The 21668-nt window shown below is 41.7% G+C and overlaps 1 protein-coding gene across 4 annotated transcripts in view; it reads right to left on the reverse strand.

Moving 5' to 3' along the window:
• The window catches only part of WWP1 (WW domain containing E3 ubiquitin protein ligase 1), a 168564-nt gene that overhangs the window by 97330 nt on the left and 49566 nt on the right, over positions 1–21668 (reverse strand). For 3 of the 4 annotated variants that reach the window (XM_074944149.1, XM_074944150.1, XM_074944148.1), the window contains exons 3-4: positions 3612–3750; positions 720–844 (exon numbers count right to left, since the gene is read on the reverse strand). In XM_074944149.1, the coding sequence (XP_074800250.1) occupies positions 720–844; positions 3612–3750 (264 nt within the window). The remainder of the gene's footprint in view (positions 1–719; positions 845–3611; positions 3751–21668) is intronic. The other variant, XM_074944151.1, reaches the window with a different exon arrangement.

Genomic DNA, 21668 nt, shown 5'->3' on the forward strand with positions numbered 1-21668 from the left:
CTGCAATAAACCTCTCACCTAGGTCTGTGTTACTGAAGTCCTCAAATCGTGGTTTCAAGACTTCAAGGAGCAGACAATCCTCCAGCAAGTGACCCGTGCCCCATCCTACAGAGGAAGGCAAAAAAACCTCCAGGGCCTCTTCCAATCTGCCCTGGAGGAAAACTCCTTCCCGACCCCAAATATGGCAATCAGCTAAACCCTGAGCATATGGGCAAGATTCACCAGCCAGATACCCAGGAAAGAATTCTCTGTACTAACTCAGATCCCACCCCATCTAACATCCCATCACAGGCCATTGGGCCTATTTACCATGAATATTTAAAGATCAATTAATTGCCAAAACCATGTTATCCCATCATACCATCTCCTCCATAAACTTATCGAGTTTAATCAAAGCCAGATAGGTCTTTTGCCCCCACTGCTTCCCTTGGAAGGCTATTCCAAAACTTCACTCCTCTGATGGTTAGAAACCTTTGTCTAATTTCAAGTCTAAACTTCCCAATGACCAGTTTATATCCATATCATATACTATTATTCGAAATCATTTCTCTCTCACTATAAATTTAAATCTCTCTCTATAACTCAAAGAGACAGGCCCTGAAGGTCTGTTTTAAATTACATGACAATTTTTTGTCATTACATCAAAACTACCAAAATTAATATAACTGAAATAATCAATGTTTTTTTCCTTAATCAATAGGCCATCCATGAAAACTTACATTTTCTATTGTGCATTTCCAAAGCTTGTCTCAAGTCTACAGTGGCTCTTCCTAGTAAAGCATCAGCTTTTAAAGTGTGATGGCTCCACACTCGAAATTCCAACGTAGTCTGTGGAGTCACATTCCTGTATATAAAATATTTTTTTTAAAAAAAATTAAGGTGTAGGTACTCATCTTTCATTATTATACACGTATTATCTATTTAATCAGTTTCCCCATAACCACTGTAATTTTTGGTAGTGAAAAGTTTTGTTTTCTTTTTTAAACTATATCACAAAAGCACTGTGAAACAGAAAAATCAACGTAACATCTTTCAGGCACAGATCAGGACTAAGGTATGTTATTACACTAGTGTGAAAATACTTGGGAACATAACTACTTACATTAAACTCAGATTTCAATTATTGAGATAGTTTTCCCCCATACATAATTTTAAATACAAACGTCCTTCCTATTTTCTCCTATTGACAAATATTGATTTGATTTTCAGCTTGTATCATTAGAGAGACCGCTGAATAGCCACCACTGATCAAGAATACTAAAACTAACTGCTCATATGCCCTCAAACATATTAAGAATTGCACACACATAGAATATACAATATTAAAAAAAATATTAAAAATGCTCTTAAAATTAAATAAAAAAAACCCACCCCAAGTGATGAGACTAAAATACACCACTGGAGGAAAGAGGCAAGGTAACCAAAATGGAACAAAACAGTGGTTATATTACAAATACTTTTTGGGGAAAAGTTTTCGGTTTTTTTAAGAGTTGGGAAGCAAACTTTGCACTTTAGGGGCTACTGCTACAAAGGCATAATTGCCTGCCAATTAAAGACAATGTGGGAGCCCGAGAATAGGTATCCTTCAAAACAAGATCTCAACTACAGCATGGGCCAACGTTGTTCGAAACCTTAAACTATCTCTATTGATTTTCTTTAAAGTAATGTAAATAAGTAATGTAAAGTAATTCTTTAATTGATGACTATATTATAGGCAGACAACATAGATCATGGTTACTCAAACCAATGGGCAAATATGCTGCTTCATTCAGAACAAACTGTAAGTAACACAGATGATCTACTAAAAACCCGGCTAAAAGAAAATTACAACAGTGTAACCTTGTCATCACAATGGTCTATGATGTTTACACAAGGCCATATGAGCGAAGCTGCTCTTAACACAAATTGTGAAATTAAAGCACCTTGATATTGTGACCCAAAACACCCTTGGATTCACACCTTGCAAATTATTCTAATAATCTTCGTACAAAATATGCCTTGTAAGGTATCATTTGAAAACTAACTCCTCCCTGGTCAATATCATCATGATAAAAAGTACGTTGCAACTTTACATATAAAGTCATGAATTCCCCCTCTATAATGTTATTAGCACAGGTTCAAAACCAGACAGCCCTTCCAGGGAAAAAATTATCAGACAGGACTACCCTAAACAAAGGGGCGTGCGTTTACCCCATTTTACATATAAGTAGTAAACTGACTCATCAAGACAGCAGAGAGAAGAGATGGCAAGAAATAGAACAATTTTCATTTCAGCAAACACAAGTGGGGGATGAAAGAGCACAGTGCTTCCTTCTCCACCAGACTCCATATCACCTTCCTCACAGCCTTTACTTTGAGGGGTATTCTTCAGAAGAATTCACTTCCAAGATTCACTGGACTATAAAACAAAGGGTCATAGACCCCCAAATTATCTCTTTTACCTACAAAGACACCAGCACCTTTGGACCTCTGACTAAGGAGAAGGTCGGTCACTACCTTGCTGGAAGACTGGGAGAGAAAGGCCATCTTGAACAAAGTCTTGAACCAAAACTTACTAGATGAAGTTTTAGACTTTTCATGTGTGTTCTCACTTTTATTTGTTTGTAACCGTCTATAAAACTTTATCACTTGTACTTGAACTCACTTAAAATCGTACCTTCTTTTGCTAATCAACTTGTTTTACAATTAAACTAACAGTGCTGTGTTGTACTAAAGTGAATGTCAACTCCAGTTAATGTGGTAAACTGGTGTGTTTGGTCTTCTTATTCCTCTGAATATTGCAGGAGAGGGCTGGACATATCAGAGCACACAGGTTTGTGGAAGTTCAGGACTGGAGCTGTGTTGGGATCACCTGCTAACATTAACCATGTCTAATAAAGACAGAAGTGTGTCTATAAAAACTGCTGGCTGGCTGTTGGATTCAAATTGGTTGAATCAGAGCTGTACAGCATACAGAACATGAAGTGGATGTTGTCTGTATGTATGTCCCAGACAGGGAGCCACAAGTAGCAGAAGCGTTTTGGGGCATTCAGGGTTGAAATACAAGTGATGACTCTACTTCTCATTGATATTAACTGCACCCTAGAACATGGCAGATACCACATCATTGGCTTTCCATGAAATGTTTGTGGTCAAAAGCAATATCAAGATTCTCAATTTGATGAAGTAGCTCTGACTGTACCTCTTGAAGGATAACACAAAGAAAGAATGACCCTCCTCAAAACAATCTCTATCCAGCAACAGGATTTCTGTTTTCCTATGGGTGAGAACAAGATTACTGATGCATCCAGCTGGCAACATCCTGTAAGCATTCCTACACAGCATGGACTGAGCTGAACAGAGTCCACAGTGCAAGAGATATAGTCGTGCATCAAGCGTATATAAAGATATCCCACTCCTGTTTAGAAATAAACTTGCCAAGACACCTCATATGCACACTGAGCAACAATAGTTATTTTAGGACAAATATTGCCATTAGATACATGCAACTTTCAATGAAGTTAAAGGAAGTTGTGTGTATGCAGCCAACGGCAGAGTTTGGTAAATATTTGTCTCTAATGCTTGATTAATAAATTATATTTTACGAAGTTAGAAAAAGCTTTTCTACTTACACAGTCAACTGTTCATCCCATTTTGGATTTGAAGAACTATTTGATTTTGCTGTTTTCTTGATTTCTCCATCTGCAACTAATTCTGTATAAATGGCTGTTCCAAACCAGTTCTTTTTCCTTTTCAGTTTGGCACTAGAAACTAACAAACAAACAAAAACAGATTGATTGTTTATAATTACTGGAGCACACTTCTTGCTGAAAAACAACAAAATTACTATCTAAACGATTGATTCAGTAGAAATTGCATGGAAGAACAACCTGACTCCTCCTCTTTTTCAACCTCTGCTTAGTGCTGAACAAATCTAGCTGCTCAATTGAACCCTTTAAAGTCTACCCACATGACACTTTTAGAGAAGTACAGAAAGGACTTGAAGTCATTGCATCCCAACTGTCTACAAAGCACTAATCATATTTCAAAGAGCAAACTCATTTTGGTAGGTAACAGCAATATGGTTTCCAATGATATCCTAGATGTAGCTAAGATAGATGAGGCATGTCCCCTTAACCACAGGAAGGAAATTTCAAGATAGGCATTCTATGCAACTACTATGAGAGAGAAAAAAAATCAGTCTTCTGGGTTTTTCTTTGTTTATTCCCCCCTTTCTACTTTCCTTTTTTCTCTTCCAGCTCTTCTTTTAAGTGCAAACTATTAAGTATGACATGTATCAGTAACTGAATTGACCTGGGCAACTTTGACACTGTTAGGATATAGATATTCAGGTCTGTCTGTAAAGGCCTATACTCTAAGAATTTAGGTGTATTCTTATCACTTGGCTAATTAGAGGTATAAAAGAAAGAATCAAAATCACTGTCTGCCAGTGTAAGGTCCTTCTCTTACTGTGACAGTCTGAGGCCCTGTTCTTAGGCTGAGATCTCTGGCTAAGCAACAGAGGCAGCCATAAGCTGGGAAGTGTAGGGTCACATCCTCACATTCCAAACTAGTCCCATTGAAATAAGGTGCTATTGGGCTGTTAGGAATACACTCCTGTCCTGATAATGCCTGTCACTTCCAGAGAAAGGGAAGTGCCTAGAAGATGTAAAAGGAAACTTAGTTTGATAGCATCCTGTCTGGCAAGAACTCACTTATCAATAGCTGGGATGTGAAATCCTCACTTCTGTATTGTTTTGTCATTATAATTCCCACTTTGCCATTGTTTGTCTGTATAATCTCTGTCTGGTTCTGTGATTGTTTCTGTCTGCTGTATAATTAATTTTGCTGGGTGTAAACTAATTCAGGTGCTGGGATATAATTGGTTACATGATCATGTTACAATATGTTAGGACTGGTTAGTTAAATTTCAGGAAAATGATTGGTTAAGGTATAGCTAAGCAGAACTCAAGTTTTACTATATAGTCTGCAGTGAATCAGGAAGTGAGTGAGTGGGTGGGTGGGTGTGTGTGTGTGGGGGAAATGGGAACAGAGAATGGGGGAGGGGAAATTGGAATCATGTTTGGCTAAGGGCAGGAATGGGAACAGGGACACAGGTGTAAGGCTCTGCGGTGTCAGAGCTGGGAAGGGGGACACTAAGGAAGGAAACTGGAATCATGCTTGCTGGAAGTTCACCCCAATAAACATCGAATTGTTTGCACCTTTGGACTTCAGGTATTGTTGCTCTCTGTTCATGCAAGAAGGACCAGGGAAGTAAGTGGGTGAAGGAATAAGCCCCTTAACATCTTGGTGCCAGTGACTCGGATGCATCTCATTGGATAGGTGAGTGGCAGCCTGTAAGTCCCCCTCCCCAACAGTCCGCGCAGCTGCTTGGAGGGGGTATCGCGAACTCTCGTGATGGTAGTTGCAGGTTCTGACAAGCCAGGGTAAAGGATTTTTTGGATAAATGGATAAGGAAGAACCAGGGCCCATACCAGGTGCAGGGGTCAACCTGGGATGAGATTAAAAAGGAAATGGAGGAAGTGTTAGGGGACCCAGAGGGACGGGGGGTGGCTGAGGAGCCCACCCTCCTTGGTATATGGGTAGTGGAAGAAGGTCTCTGCCCATGGGGACTGAATGCCTTCCATGGAAAGGAGGCACTTCAGTCTGCTTGTGACAGGTTTGAAGCAAGGGCAGCATTATGGGAAGCTGCCAGTAATCTTTCAAGTTTGGTGCTGCTTCAGCAAGGGCTGCTGAAGGGTTATAAACTAGTTAGGGGTAGTGAAAGGTGATTTGGCACAACAGGGTTTAAAGTCAAAAGCAGAGTTAACAGACTACCTTTAGACACTGGAGCTGGGACTTGTCCTGGGGGAGTGGAGAGAAAGAAGGGGGGGAAAAAAAAGTTTCAAAGTGCAACCTGCCTTTCCACACTCTTGTTTTTCTGAAGTTTTAATGGAGGGTACTTTGGATACTTATGTGAGATGTCAAGAAGGAAGTTTTTGTTTAATGATAAAACCCAGTTATATAAATGTAACTGTATGTGCAACTCTGTGCAGTCACATTGGATGGAAGCTTGGTAATTAAATTTTCCAAAGGGGTCAGGTAGAGTGGCTACTACCACTACTGTGCTTCTGTCCCCAGAAGCCTTTACAGCTATTCTGAGGGAAAATGGGCCCTTTTCCCACAGAAATGGTCTATGAGGGACTGCTGCAGGCAGCAGGCAGAGAGAGAATCTGATCAAAATTATTTGACTTTTGGGTAATGTAATCAAAATCAATAAAGGATGTAAGGGGTTTCTATTGGAACTTAACTTGGCTGCCCCTGGTTGTGTCTAGTTGTACAAGATGGAAGTGTAATTGGGGTACAGTTGTGTAAAAAAGAGTAATCACAGTGCAAGAAATGTTAGGCAAAAGAATTTTGTGTGGTAAAAGAAAAGGAAAAGGGGAAGAATGATGGGAACACTGAGCCTTGGGGTGGCTCTGGGGGATCAGATTGTTGCTTTGGTGGGTGTGCATGAAAACTCTGTGGGCATGGGGGAGCCAGTTACACCTTGTGTAAAATTAATATGGCTAATATAATGTTATGGAGGTTAAACTATATGGAAGGAATGTGCATTTTCCCAGGATGTGTGCAGTGTATATTGGAGAAAGGGTAAAAGAAATGCAAATAAAACATGGTACTTAATTAAAATCCTATTAGGGCTCCAAAAGGGACCACAATAGGTTGTGCTTTCTTTTTCAGATCTCTGTGTGTTTTGGAGCAGGAGATGAAAGTGGAAAGTAATCAGAACTCTGGTGAAAGTAAAATGTTTCCCTTTTAAGACAGTGTCTGAGCTGCTAACAGCTTTGGATCCAAAAGCAAGCTAGTAAGCCTCTGTGTAAATGCAAGTTACCTAGCTGATGGGCACAAAGGAGCTGCAAATAATGAATACATCTAGTCAGCAAACAAGCTACTAGAAGACTCAGATTATGGCCCTCCAGGAAAGGGAGGTGAAAAAACAAGTCAAGCCTGAAAATAAGGGGGACAGGTTAACCTTAAGGGGTGTGTGTGCGTGTGCGTGCGCGCGCAGTGCTAAAATCTGAAGCTGTGTCTCAGCTATTACCTGAGAATAAACTTAAAGCTTGGTACAGCAGAGAAACTATTGCAAACATGGTCTGTTGTACAAGAGGGGAAACTGAGGTACACCACCTCATGAATTTCATAAATGACCAGTGAGTGAGATAATTCACTAGCCTGACTATAGAACAAAATCAATACAGCCTGGAGATAATTCTTCTGTTTTTCCTGCAATTAGCAAGGAAATTTGTAAAAGAAAGTGGTATTATTATTAAGCAATAGTCTGTCCCCACCAGGGTTGTAGAGCCTTGATGCGTTGGAGAGGTTTTAGTTGGGGGATGAAGGTGATGGCTAGTGGCGTTCTGTTATTATCTTTGTTGGGCCTGTCCTGTACTAGGTACATCTGGGTACTCTTCTGGCTCTGTCAATTTGTTTCTTCACTTCAGCAGGTGGGTACTGTAGTTGTAAGAATGCTTGATAGAGATCTTGTAGTTGTTTGTCTCTGTCTGAGGGGTTGGAGCAAATGCGGTTGTATCGTAGAGCTTGGCTATAGACGATGGATCGTGTGGTGTGGTCTGGGTGAAAGCTGGAGGCATGTAGGTAGGAATAGCGGTCAGTAGGTTTCCGGTATCGGGTGGTGTTTATGTGACCATCGCTTATTAGCACCGTAGTGTCCAGGAAGTGGATCTCTAGTGTGGACTGGTCCAGGCTGAGGTTGATGGTGGGATGGAAATTGTTGAAATCATGGTGGAATTCCTCAAGGGCTTCTTTTCCATGGGTCCAGATGATGAAGATGTCATCAATGTAGCGCAAGTAGAGTAGGGGCATTAGGGGATGAGAGCTGAGGAAGCATTGTTCTAAGTCAGCCATAAAAATGTTGGCATACTGTGGGGCCATGCGGGTACCCATAGCAGTGCCGCTGATTTGAAGGTATACATTCTCCCCAAATGTGAAATAGTTATGGGTGAGGACAAAGTCACAAAGTTCAGCCATCAGGTTTGCCGTAACATTATCGGGGATACTGTTCCTGACAGCTTGTAGTCCATCTTTGTGTGGAGTGTTGGTGTAGAGGGCTTCTACATCTATAGTGGCTAGGATGGTGTTTTCAGAAAGATCACCGATGGATTGTAGTTTCCTCAGGAAGTCAGTGGTGTCTCGAAGATAGCTGGGAGTGCTGGTAGCATAGGGCCTGAGGAGGGAGTCTACATAGCCAGACAATCCTGCTGTCAGGGTGCCAATGACTGAGATGATGGGGCGTCCAGGATTTCCAGGTTTATGGATCTTGGGTAGCAGACAGAATACCCCAGGTCGGGATTCCAGGGGTGTGTCTGTGCGGAATTGACAGAACCAGAAGAGTACCCAGAAGTCACCTACTACAGAACAGGCCCAACAAAGATAACAACAAAACGCCACTAGCCATCACCTTCATCCCCCAACTAAAACCTCTCCAACGCATCATCAAGGATCTACAACCTATCCTGAAGGACAACCCATCACTCTCACAGATCTTGGGAGACAGGCCAGTCCTTGCTTACAGACAGCCCCCCAACCTGAAGCAAATACTCACCAGCAACCACACACCACACAACAGAACCACTAACCCAGGAACCTATCCTTGCAACAAAGCCTGTTGCCAACTGTGTCCACATATCTATTCAGGGGACACCATCATAGGGCCTAATCACATCAGCCACACTATCAGAGGCTCGTTCACCTGCACATCTACCAATGTGATATATGCCATCATGTGCCAGCAATGCCCCTCTGCCATGTACATTGGTCAAACTGGACAGTCTCTACGTAAAAGAATAAATGGACACAAATCAGATGTCAGGAATTATAACATTCAAAAACCAGTCGGAGAACACTTCAATCTCTCTGGTCACTCGATTACAGACCTAAAGGTCGCAATATTACAACAAAAAGACTTCAAAAACAGACTCCAACGAGAGACTGCTGAATTGGAATTAATTTGCAAACTGGATACAATTAACTTAGGCTTGAATAGAGACTGGGAGTGGATGTGTCATAACGCAAAGTAAAACTATTTCTCCATGTTTATTCCCCCCCCCCCCCAACTGTTCCTCAGATGTTCCTGTTAACCGCTGGAAACGGCCCACCTTGATTATCACTACAAAAGGTTCCCACCCCCACCCCCCGGCTCTCCTGCTGGTAATAGCTCATCTGAAGTGACCACTCTCCTTACAGTGTGTATGATAACACCCAGTTTTTCATGTTGTGTGTATATAAATCTCCTCACTGTATTTTCCACTGAATGCATCCGATGAAGTGAGCTGTAGCTCACGAAAGCTTATGCTCAAATAAACTGGTTAGTCTCTAAGGTGCCACTAGTACTCCTTTTCTTTTTTCTAGTGGATATAGTGTACTTGGACTCTCAGAAAGCCTTTGACAAGATTCCTCACCAAAGGCTCTTAAACTAAGTAAGCCATCATGGCACAAGAGGGAAGGTCTTCTTTTGGATCAGTAACTGGTTAAAAGATAGGAAATAAAGGGTAGGAATAAATGGTCAGTTTTCAGAATGGAGTGAGGTAAATAGCCATGTACCCCAGGGATCTGTCTTGGGACCAAAGCTGTTCAATATATTAATAAATAGTCTGGAAAAAGGGTAAACAGTGAGGTGGCAAAGTTTGGCGATGGCACAAAATTGTTTGAGATAGTTAAATCCAAAGCAGAATCCAAAGGGATAATCACAAAAATGGGTGAACTGGGCAACAAAATGGCAAATGAAATTCAATGTTGATAAATGCAAAATAATGCACATTGGAAAACATAATCCCAACTACACATACAAAGTGATGGGGTCTAAATTAGCTATTACCGCTCAAGAAAGAGATCTTAGAACCATTATGAATAGTTCTCTCAAACCATCCACTCAATGTGCAGCAGTTAAAAAAGCTAACAATGTTAGGATCCATTAGGAAAGGGATACATAATAAAACAGAAAATATCATAATGCCACTATATTAATCCATGGTATTCCCACACTTTGAATACTGCATGCAGTTCTGGTTGCCCCAGCTCAAAAAAGATATATTAGAAATGGAAAAAGTTCAAAGGGCAACAAATATGATTCAGCATATAAAACAGCTTCCATATGAGGAAAGATTAAAAAGATTGGGATTGTTCAGCATAGAAAAGAGACAACTAAGGTTTTAGGATATAGATATTCAGGTCTGTCTGTAAAGGCCTATACTCTAAGAATTTAGGTGTATTCTTATCACTTAGCTAGTTATAGAGGTATAAAAGAAAGAATAAAAATCACTGTCTGCCGGTGTAAGGTCCTTCTCTTACTGTGACAGTCTGAGGCCCTGTTCTTAGGCTGAGATCTCTGGCTAAGCAACAGAGGCAGCCATAAGCTGGGAAGTGTAGGGTCACATCCTCACATTCCAAACTAGTCCCATTGAAATAAGGTGCTATTGGGCTGTTAGGAATACACTCCTGTCCTGATAATGCCTGTCACTTCCAGAGAAAGGGAAGTGCCTAGAAGATGTAAAAGGAAACTTAGTTTGATAGCATCCTGTCTGGCAAGAACTCACTTATCAATAGCTGGGATGTGAAATCCTCACTTCTGTATTGTTTTGTCATTATAGTTCCCACTTTGCCATTGTTTGTCTGTATAATCTCTGTCTGGTTCTGTGATTGTTTCTGTCTGCTGTATAATTAATTTTGCTGGGTGTAAACTAATTCAGGTGCTGGGATATAATTGGTTACATGATCATGTTACAATATGTTAGGACTGGTTAGTTAAATTTCAGGAAAATGATTGGTTAAGGTATAGCTAAGCAGAACTCAAGTTTTACTATATAGTCTGCAGTGAATCAGGAAGTGAGTGGGTGGGTGTGTGTGTGGGGGGGGGGAAATGGGAACAGAGAATGGGGGAGGGGAAATTGGAATCATGTTTGGCTAAGGGCAGGAATGGGAACAGGGACACAGGTGTAAGGCTCTGCGGTGTCAGAGCTGGGAAGGGGGACACTAAGGAAGGAAACTGGAATCATGCTTGCTGGAAGTTCACCCCAATAAACATCGAATTGTTTGCACCTTTGAACTTCGGGTATTGTTGCTCTCTGTTCATGCGAGAAGGACCAGGGAAGTAAGTGGGTGAAGGAATAAGCCCCCTAATATAAGGGAGAATGTGACAGAGGTCTATAAAATTATGAATGGTGTGGAGAAAGTAAGGGTTATTTAACCCTTCACATAGCACAAGAACCAGAGGTCACCAAATGAAATTAACAGGCAACAGGTTTAAAACAAACAAAAGGAAGTACTTCTTTGCACAACACTCAGCTAACCTGTGGAACTCGCTGCCAAGGGATGCTGTGCAGGCCAAAACTATAACTGGATTCAAAACAGAATTAGAAAAGTTCATGGAGGATAGCTATTAGCCATGATGCCCAGGGATGGAACCCCATGCTGTGGGTGTCCCCAAGACTTTGACTGCCAAATGCCGGGACTGGACAACTGGGGATGGATCACTGGATGATTGCCCTTGTGCTGTTCATTCCCTTTCAAGCATCTTGCATTGGCCACTGCCAGAAGACAGGATAGTGGGCTAGACAAGCCATTGGTCTGGCCATTCATATGTTTTTAGAACTTGCCCAAAATAATTCCTAGAGCATACTGTTTGTTTCTACCCATCTTACCAAGCAATCCAGATCGCTCAGTGACCTGAACTCTTCATTCTTGCACATTCCCCCAATTTTTGTGTCACCTGCAAACTTTACCAGTGATGATTTGATGTTTTTTTTCCAAATCATGATAAAAATGTTAAATAGTCTAGGGCTAAGAACCAATTCCTGCAGGACTTCACTAAAAACACATTTGCTCAATGACTATTCTCCATTTAAAATTACATTTTGAGACCTATCAGCTAACCAGCTTTAACCCATTTAATGTGTGCCATGTTAATTTTATATTGTTCTGGGATTTTTTTTTTAAATCAAAATGTCATGCAGTATCAAGTCAAATGCCTTACAGAAGTCTAAGTATATTAGAACACCATTATCACCTTTATCAACTAAACTTGTAATCCCATAAAAAAAGTATCAAGTTATATCCCGTGAAACTATATTCCATAAACCCAGCTTGGCTGGCATTAGTTATATTACTCTAATTCTTTATTAATCGAGTCCTGTATCAGACACTCCATTATCCTGCCTGAAATTGAGGTCAGACTGACAAGCCTATAATTACCCAGGTCAGGGTCATCCCATTTATCCTTTTTAAACACTGGCACAACTGTAGCTTTTTTCCAGTCTTTTATAGCGTCCCAGTGTTCCAAGACGTCCAGCAAGCTCCTCAACCAACTCTAACCTGCTTTAATAGTTGCTGTTTAACATCCTCCTGAGATGCTAGTAGAATCAAAAGAATGTTCTCAGGCGTGACAACATCTGTTCCCCGCACCGCTGATGCAGAACAGAAATATTTATTTTCGTTATCTTTTCTCCCCAATTATGTTTTTGGCCAATACACTTTAATTAATATTGCAAACAGCAGTGGGAGGACAAGATTAATTTGCAGTTTTCAGTACGGTTTCCTCTTTTTTCATCCTAATAATTATTTCATCATTTTGTGACTTCTGCAATAGGAGGGTATACTACTATAGAAGATTGTATACTACTCACAATCACCTTGTTACTAGAGCTGGGCAAAAAAAATTTTGACATAGAATTTTCGCTGAAAAATTCTGTTTTGATACTTGAAAACTACTCACAAATATGGATAACATTAGACAAATAGCCCAGACCAAGGCAAAAATTGAGAAAAAAACAAAAACAAAACACCTTTTATTTATACTATGTCAAAACATTTAGAAACAGCATTTCAAACTCAAACTTGGCCAATTTTTACACCCTCCCCCCAAAAAAAGATGACCACCACTTGAAAACTGCCTAAATGAACCAAAATGATGAAAAAATGTGTTTTGGACTGACCTGAAACATCTGGGTAAATTTAATTCCCCCCACCCAAATTTTTCAGTTTCAGGAAAAATTTGTTTCAATTCAAATTGAAGTTGGTCCCCCCCGCCCGTTTCTTCCCCACTGGATTTTGTGGTTCAGTCCCTCAAGCAAAAATATCCATTATTTTCTCAGTTCTACTTACCACTATTAGTCTTCCGCTTAAAAAGGAAAAATATCAAAATAATTCAGCCCCAAAATGTCTTAATAAGTAGGCTCATTGTATATGGTTCTCTATAATATTTAATTACCCAAATATTAGGCCTAGCAAACCCAAATACACCACTGCTTGTGATGTTATGGTGTATATATGTGAAGAAACTTCCACAGAAGGAAGAGTTCTCTTGACTCAAACGTATGAGTTTGAAAAACAACTCAAACTTACTTCTGTTAATGTAGGAATTAGAATTCTTATCTATGTGTATGTTCTTCATACAAATCTTTCAGATTGCTGTGCTCTAGACTACAGACTATGCAAACAGGATTATGGACAGCAGCATATGAAAAAGTCTGTGTTTAATGACCAACTGCAGTCACACCAAGATAAGATTGATTTATTTTTCTGGAATTTAAATCCCAACCCAAAACTCTTAATGCCACAGAAATCACAATTTCATCAATAAAGCTGCATTAAGACAGCGATCCCAAGTTTAGACATAGGTAAAGCACAAGGCACTTTTGCAGCTCCTCTACATCCAGCTCTTTTTCTGTGGTTGCTAGCAAGGAACCCTTGCTGGTCTTCCCTTTTCTCTTTTCGGGGCATTTTCAAGAGTATGCTACTGACACTCAACCTATTTTGGCCCCATTCAGATCACAAGATTGTGCTGAGTCTTGAGACTCTTGGCTATAAGGGGTATCATCATGCCAGGGAACACCTGCTATGTAGATTCTGTGACATTGCACTCCATGTGATTTTACGAAAATATGTTAACGAGTGTGAATATAACATAACTGGAATATGCTTCATGCAGAAGGTCTTTTGTAAGGTACCATTACAAAGCTTATAATCTACTGAGTGTGGCCATCTTATTTGTATAAATGTATCACTCTTGCATCTGAAACTAGAAATATGAAAATATAACTCTGAGGTCCTGTTATGCACACTATAACAAGAGTGATCAGTTACGGTGAGCTATTACCAGCAGGAGAGGAAAAAAAACCTTTTGTAGTGATAATCAAGATGAGCCATTTCCAGAAGTTGACAAGAACATGTGAGGAACAGTGCGGGGATGGGGGGAACAAACATGGGGAAGTAGTTTTACTTTGTGTAATGATTACTTGATTACAGACCTAAAAGTCGCAATATTACAACAAAAAAACCTTCAAAAAACAGACTCCAACGAGAGACTGATGAATTAGAATTAATTTGCAAACTGGACACCATTAAATTAGGCTTGAATAAAGACTGGGAGCGGATGTGTCATTACACAAAGTAGAACTATTTCCCCATGTTTATTTTTCCCCCCTACTGTTCCTCACACATTCTTGTCAACTGCTGGAAATGGCCCATCTTGATTATCACTACAAAAGGTTTTTTTTTTCCTCTCCTGCTGGTAATAGCTCACCTTAACTGATCACTCTCGTTATACTGTGCATGGTAACACCCATTGTTTCATGTTCTTTGTGTATATAAAATCATCCTACTGTATTTTCCACTGCATGCATCCGATGAAGTGGGCTGTAGCCAACGAAAGCTTATGCTCAAATAAATTTGTTAGTCTCTAAGGTGCCACAAGTACTCCTGTTCTTTTTAAAGATACAGACAAACACAGCTGCTACTCTGAAACCTGAGGTCCTACTGTAATTATGCAAAGTGTAGGCCATTAATGGTGGTTTGGAATCTTGATGGCTCCCATCAACTAGGACAATTGGTTGTCAATGGCTGTTTACTTGCAAGCCTTCCTGTGAGTCAGGCCAGGAAGAATGAAGGCCTGGGGTCTCACAGGACACGTGACCATGTCACCTGGTACTGGAATCTATCTTAAACCTGGTGCTTTTCCATTTAGGAGGAGGGATGGGGACCCAGAAAGACAAAAGATTTCTGCCTTGTGCCAAAGCTCTATAAGGGGGTGGAACTGAACAAAATGGGTTCCAGCCATGAAAAATCCCCTATTTACTACCAGAGCTAGAGCTAACAAGAACTGTACCAGGGGAAAGGATTGGGCCCAGTCTAGGAGGAAGTCCAGTCTGTGAAAGAAGCTTATTGGAACATCTCTGAGGGTGAGATTTTATCTGTAATCAGTTTCTTAATGTATTAGGCTTAGACTTGAATGTTTTGTTTTATTTTGCTTGGTAACTTACTTTATTCGGTCTGTTATTACTTGAAACCACTTAAATCCTACTTTTTATACTTAATAAAATCACTTTTGCTTATTAATTAACCCAGAGTAAGTAATTAATACTTGGGGGAGCAAACAGCTGTGCATCTCTGTGTTATAGACGGCGGACAATTCATGAGTTTATCCTGTATAAACTTTATACAGAGTGTAAAGGATTCATTTAGGGTTTGGATCCCATTGGGAGCTGGGTGTCTGGGTGCTGGAAACAGGAGCACTTCTGAAGTTGTTTTCAGTTAAGTCTGCAGCTCTGGGGCGCGTGGTTCAGACCCTGGGTCTGTGTTGGAGCAGACTGGCATGTCTGGCTCAACAAGGCAGGGTTCTGGAGGCCCAAACTGGCAGAGAAAACGGGCTCAGAGGTAGTGTCAGCACATCAGGTGGCAGTCCCAAGCGGTTTCTGTGATCGAACCCGTCACAGACTCCATAAAGAAACTGATGCAGTTTGCTATGATAAAACTGGCCCCTTTCCAAGCTTAAATGCTAGATTTAAGAAAGTGGCACCAGTTTGAAGAACTTCTCAAAAGCTGTCTGAAATGACCCTTGCCTTTAGTGGCTCCTGTACTGGCCAAAGTTCTATAGTGTTTAAGACATCAGAGTTTTCTTCAAGCCTGGAGCCATCTTGACTGCTGGCATCAGATTTGACACATTGGGATTAAGACCTCAATCACCAAGATCCTCAAATGCTTGGTACTGGGAAAAAAGGCCTTCGTGGCTCCCTCCAACAGTTGCAGTTTGAGGTAGCTCTTGAATTCAACATGTGCATTTGGAAAAAACCCAACATATGGAGCAGCATTCAGGATCATGCCTCTGCCCCAGCTGAATTCTGGAGTGAATACTGCACTCGTTTCAACCAAGACATGGTGACCTCACTGAAAGGACATGGTTTAATACTGGACTTAGTACATGCCTTGAAACAAGAAGGAAGGCCTAACCCTAAGCAGGAGAGGCTCAAAGAAAAAAGGCCTAACAAGACTCAAGTTGTGGGCACATTTATTGCCATCTTTTAACACTATTAAAATTAGACAAACTAGCTAATTAGTTAAAATGAAAAAGACATACCTAGAAATTCCCTACATGGGACGCAACAGGGTAACTTAACACCACTGAGTTCTTGCTCAAGGTCTATGGTAGTCGGAAGGAACTGAGTGACAGCTGTGGCTAAGCTCCCTAATATAAGAAGTTTGGAGGTGGGGCACATGAAATTAAGCAGGGTCTGCACACAATCTCGATGGACACCACTGTCAAAGTTCTGATGGTGTATGCATAACTTACAGAGGAAATGAATACATCCAATGGATGAAGAACAGATTCAGAATCTAACCTTTTATGGAAGGTCATTATTGCTGTAATATTTGGGGTGTAGACTACCCCTGCATAGTCTTCCTGTGGACTTTTTTCTCATGTGCAGTGAAATCTCAGTGGTTCTGCTGCTGTTTGAAACTTATATGCCTGTGGAAGACTGAGTATGGCTAAGGCTCCGATTCTTTAACGGAGGTAGCAGAAGTTACAGATTCCATGACTTTCTGCAACCTCTGTGACTTCCGCAGAGGCTGGTGTGGCTGCCTCTAGAGCCACCCGAGCAGTTGGCATGACTCTGGCAGTCCCCATGGCCAGCCGCACTGACCACTGCTCAGAAGGCTCGGGGCCAACTAGCTCTGGGAACCGCCTGAGCAGTGGCTAGTGCAGCTGGTCCCATCGACCACTCGAGCAGTGATCCTGGGGGCCAACCCAGAACCAGCTGCACCGGCCACTGCTTGGGCAGCCCTGGGCAGTTGGCTCTGGGGACCACCTGAGCAGCGGCTGGTGCGACTGGCTCCAGGGACCACCCAAGCAGCGGTCCTTGGGGGAGGCCCCAGGGAGCATCTGAGCATTGGTCCCTGGGACTGCCCTGGGCCAGCCACACCAGCCGCTGCTCGGGTGGCCCCGGGCAGATGGCTCCAGGGACGGCTGGAACAGCAGCCAGTGTGACCGACTCTGGGAAGCTCCCGAGCAGTGGTCCTGGGGGTGCCTGGGAACCGCCGGAGCAGCAGCGGTTCCAGGGCAGCTAGAGGCCATCTGGAGAGTGGTTCCCCAGGAACAGTGGCCAGGGGCAGTCAACCAGCATGGAGCAGCCCTCCCCACCCCTCAGTTGGGGTCCCCCCGGATCAGCAGGACCCCAGAAGTAGAGATTTAGTCAGAGATATATTTAGTCAGAGATATTTTTAGTAAAAGTCATGAACGGGTCACGGGCCATGAATTTTTATTTATTGCCCATGACCTGTCCATGACTTTTACCAAAAATATCTGTGACTACATCTTAGCCTTAAGTATGGCTGATTTGTTACTCAAAATAATCTTTTCGTTTAGTTATGCCTTACCTTGGGAAAGCGTGAGAATCAAGGGCCCCCTCACTTTCCTGTGGGCCTCCTAAGGTCTGCATGGAAGTGAGAATCTCCATGTAGCCTTAGGAATTTCACTGGCCCTCCCTGCAAACCTTCTGGTAGGTTTTTGCATAGCATCCTCAGTTTCCATTTTGGACACCTATTTCTGCAAGGAAAAGACTAAAGATTTACTTTGTTTTTAAATGATAGAAGAGTCACTTACCTTACAATAACTGTGGTTCTTCCAGATGTGGTATCCTTATGTATATATTTTACTTTTGGTGTGCATGTGCCCCATGCACTCAATTGGAACTTTTTGGCCAGATGCATCTGTTGGGGCAGCACTCAATACCTTGAGTGCCTTCATGCCCCCCACCCAAGGGAGTACAAAGTGCAGTAAGGCCAACCAACCCTCAATTCATTGACAACAGAGAATCCATGTGGTACTAGACTCTGCAGTAGAAGAAAAGGAGGGAAGGTAATGGAATATATATGGACAACATCTCTAAAAGCCACAGCTAGTGTAAGATCAATAATCCTTCTTTGAGTGCTTACCCAAATACATTCCACTCTAGGAGACTCGCAAGCTTTACTTTGATATATCAGAGGTGGGTGATTAGTGTCTATATGAATAAAGATGAAGACAGCTGTACAAAAACAGGCAACTGACCTAGATGCTTCTACAAAAGAATATTTAGTAAAAGTATGTATTGATCCCCAAGCAGCAGCTCTACATGTATTGGAGGTAGGAACATTTCTAAAAGAAGCCTCAGAAGCTGCCTGTGCTCAAGTGGAAAGAGGCTTGATCTGCCCAGAAGGTTCTAAACTAACTAGCCGATAACAGGAGTTTAAAGTAATCCAAGACCCATTTTGATAATCTTTGGGAAGACATCACTTGAACCTTCATTCTCTTTGCAAAGGCAGTAAATAGTTTCAGGGAAAGAATTTAGTTCTACCCAGGTAGAATGACAGGTACATCCAAGTACATCCAAGGTGTGACCTCCTCAATCCCCCTTGGCTAGAGTAGGGCTTAGGAAAGAAAACAGGGTAAGTATAATCAAGTTTAAGTGGAAGTTAGAAATCAGTTTGGGAAGAAATGTAAGCTAGGGTGTGAACATGACCTTGTCTTTACAGAAAATAGTATAAAAAGGGTCCACCATGAGTGCTTATAATTTACCTACCCTGCAGGCTGAAATAACTGTCACTAAGAGGCCTGTTTGCATTGACAGATATGTAAGAAGCATGATGCCAAAAACTAGAAAAGGGGGACTCAATCAACCCAGCTAGAGCCACACTGTGATCCCATAACAGAGGGGGTTCCTGCACTGGTGGGAATACATACATTAAATCCATAGGGAATCCAACTATGAAAAATACCAAGTGATCTTGGACAGGGGGAGAGTAGACTGATATAATCAGCAGGTGCACTGTTATAGAACTGATCAAAAGTCCTGAATTTTTCAATGACAGGAAGTCGTCCAAAATATGAGGTTTCAGAGTAACAGCCGTGTTAGTCTGTATTCGCAAAAAGAAAAGGAGTACTTGTGGCACCTTAGAGACTAACCAATTTATTTGAGCATGAGCTTTCGTGAGCTACAGCTCACTTCATCGGATGCATGTGCATCCGATGAAGTGAGCTGTAGCTCACGAAAGCTCATGCTCAAATAAATTGGTTAGTCTCTAAGGTGCCACAAGTACTCCTTTTCTTTTTGCGAAATATGAGGAACATCAGACTCTGTGGGAGAGGGGTGACGTTATTCTGCCCAGACAGAGAACCTTTTCCACTTCACTACACAAATCCTCTTGCAGAAACTTTCCTGCTTTGGATTAGACTGTTCGGAACATTTTAGATCAAAATCTCTCTACTGTAATTAACCAACCAGCATCCAGGCTTTGGATGTTAGAAGGTCTCATTCTGGGAAATTATGTCTGGAGCCACAAGAAGTGTTACTGGAGATTGAACCAAAGAGCCTCAAGAGATTTGGGTACTAGAATTGCCTGGACCAAACTGGTGCTATGAGGATCATTACATCAGCCTCTTGCCTGAATTTCCTAAACTCACGTACATTACTCCAGGTGCCCAAGAGACAAGGAATGCATCCGAGGATGATATAGTGCTTAGTCCCACCCTCTGCCCAAGAATGATAAACAAAAAGTATGTCTGTGGCAAATATTACTTTCGGGTGACTCCACCTATGAAAAACCCTCTGAATAACAGAATCCTTTATCTGCCACTTGGAGTTGCATAAAAATTGCCTCCTCAGGTGATTTGTTAATGTGTTCTGCAATCTTAACAGATGTATGGCTTTTGGAGTGATCTGATGACAGATGTACTAATTCCACAGGCATTGCCATGAGCTCTGGGATATTTATGTGCAGATGAGATTCCTCACACAACCTTGAGTTTGATGCTGGTGTAAATGTTGGAGGCATATGTTCCTACGATCTTTGTGGGTAGAATTAGAATCCTGCATACTTGAACAGCATTCTTCCACCAATTTAATGGCATTAGGGGTTCGAGAAATTTGAGCTCACATGTCAACGTGGAACTTTTTCAGCAGGTATATGGACTTCAGTGACCCCTACATACACCAGAAGTGAAAACCGACATGTTCTGTGGTGAATATGCATGAGGCCAGCTGACCCAGCAACCTTGGATATATCCTCACTATTGTTTGAGAATGATTTTCTAACTGATCTATGAGATCTGCCATAGCCTGGAATCTGGTCTAAATAGAGTATTCTCTTGCTGCCATAAGACTCTAGAAGTGCCCCTATAAATTCCACCTTCTGGGTTGTCACTAAGGTTTACTTTTTCTTGTTGAATTTGAGCCCCAATGTGGTGAAGAGCTATATGATGAATGCTGTCTGTGACCTGCTGAGATGAGCTCCCTCAAAGAAGTCTGTCGTTTAGGTAAGAGCAAACTTGTATGTCTTGTCTCCTTAAATGTTCTGCCAGTATAGAAGCCATTATGAAGACCCCAGAGGCTACTGATAACTTGAATGGTAGGACTCAGTACTGGAAATATGAAGCTCCGATTATACATCTTTGGAATATCCTGTGGGCTAGGTGGATTGAAATATGCATCCTAGAGATCAACAGATGCAATCCTGTGGATTTAGAGATAAGATTATTGAGGTAAGGGTTATCATTCTGAACGTGAATTGATGTATGAATGCACTGAATTTCCTCAAGTCCAGAAGAGGTGGTTACTCCCCTGAGCTGTAACGGAGGTTCTTCGAGATGGGTGTCCCTCTGGGTGCTCCACTTCAGGAGAATGTGTGTCCCTGGGCCTTTAATCAGAGAATTTCAGCAGCAGCGCTCGTCTGGGTCGTGCATGTGCTCTCTCAGTCTTGCGCCTCTGTCAGCATCTATCTAGCACCATGCAACCAGACCCCCCTCAGTTCCTTCTCTACTGCACTGTCCAGAAATTGAATTCTAAAGTAGAGGCCAAGATGGTGGGTAGTGGAGCACCCACAGGGACACCCATCTCAAAGAACCTCAGTTATTGCTCACGGTTATTGCTTTTCTTCTTTGAGGAGTGTCTCTGTGGGTGCTGCTCCTCAGTGGACAAAAGGGGCTTTGAAGTTGCATGGATAATTGATGACAATATAATAAGTCGTAACAATGCATCCAATCTCAAGCTCTGGTTGATTGCGTAGTGTTCTGCAAAGGTGTGTGCATATGCCCAGGTGGCCGCTTTGCATATGTCCATGATCAGTACATTGTTTAGAAAGGCTACTGAGGTTTATAAGAATCTAGTGGAGTGGGTTCAGATCCCCGCTGGGGGTTGTAAATCTTTCTGTTGGTAACAAAGTTGGATGCACCCACAAATCCATTTAGATTGTCTCTGTTTGGAAATAGCAGAATATTTAGATAGTTCCAAAGTCAAAATAAAAAGCCTCGGTGACTTTCTGAAGGGCTTAGTTCTTTCAAGGTAGAATGCTAGTGTGCATCAGAT

This window comes from Natator depressus, chromosome 2 (genome assembly GCF_965152275.1).
Source record: "Natator depressus isolate rNatDep1 chromosome 2, rNatDep2.hap1, whole genome shotgun sequence".
Taxonomy (NCBI): domain Eukaryota; kingdom Metazoa; phylum Chordata; order Testudines; family Cheloniidae; genus Natator; species Natator depressus.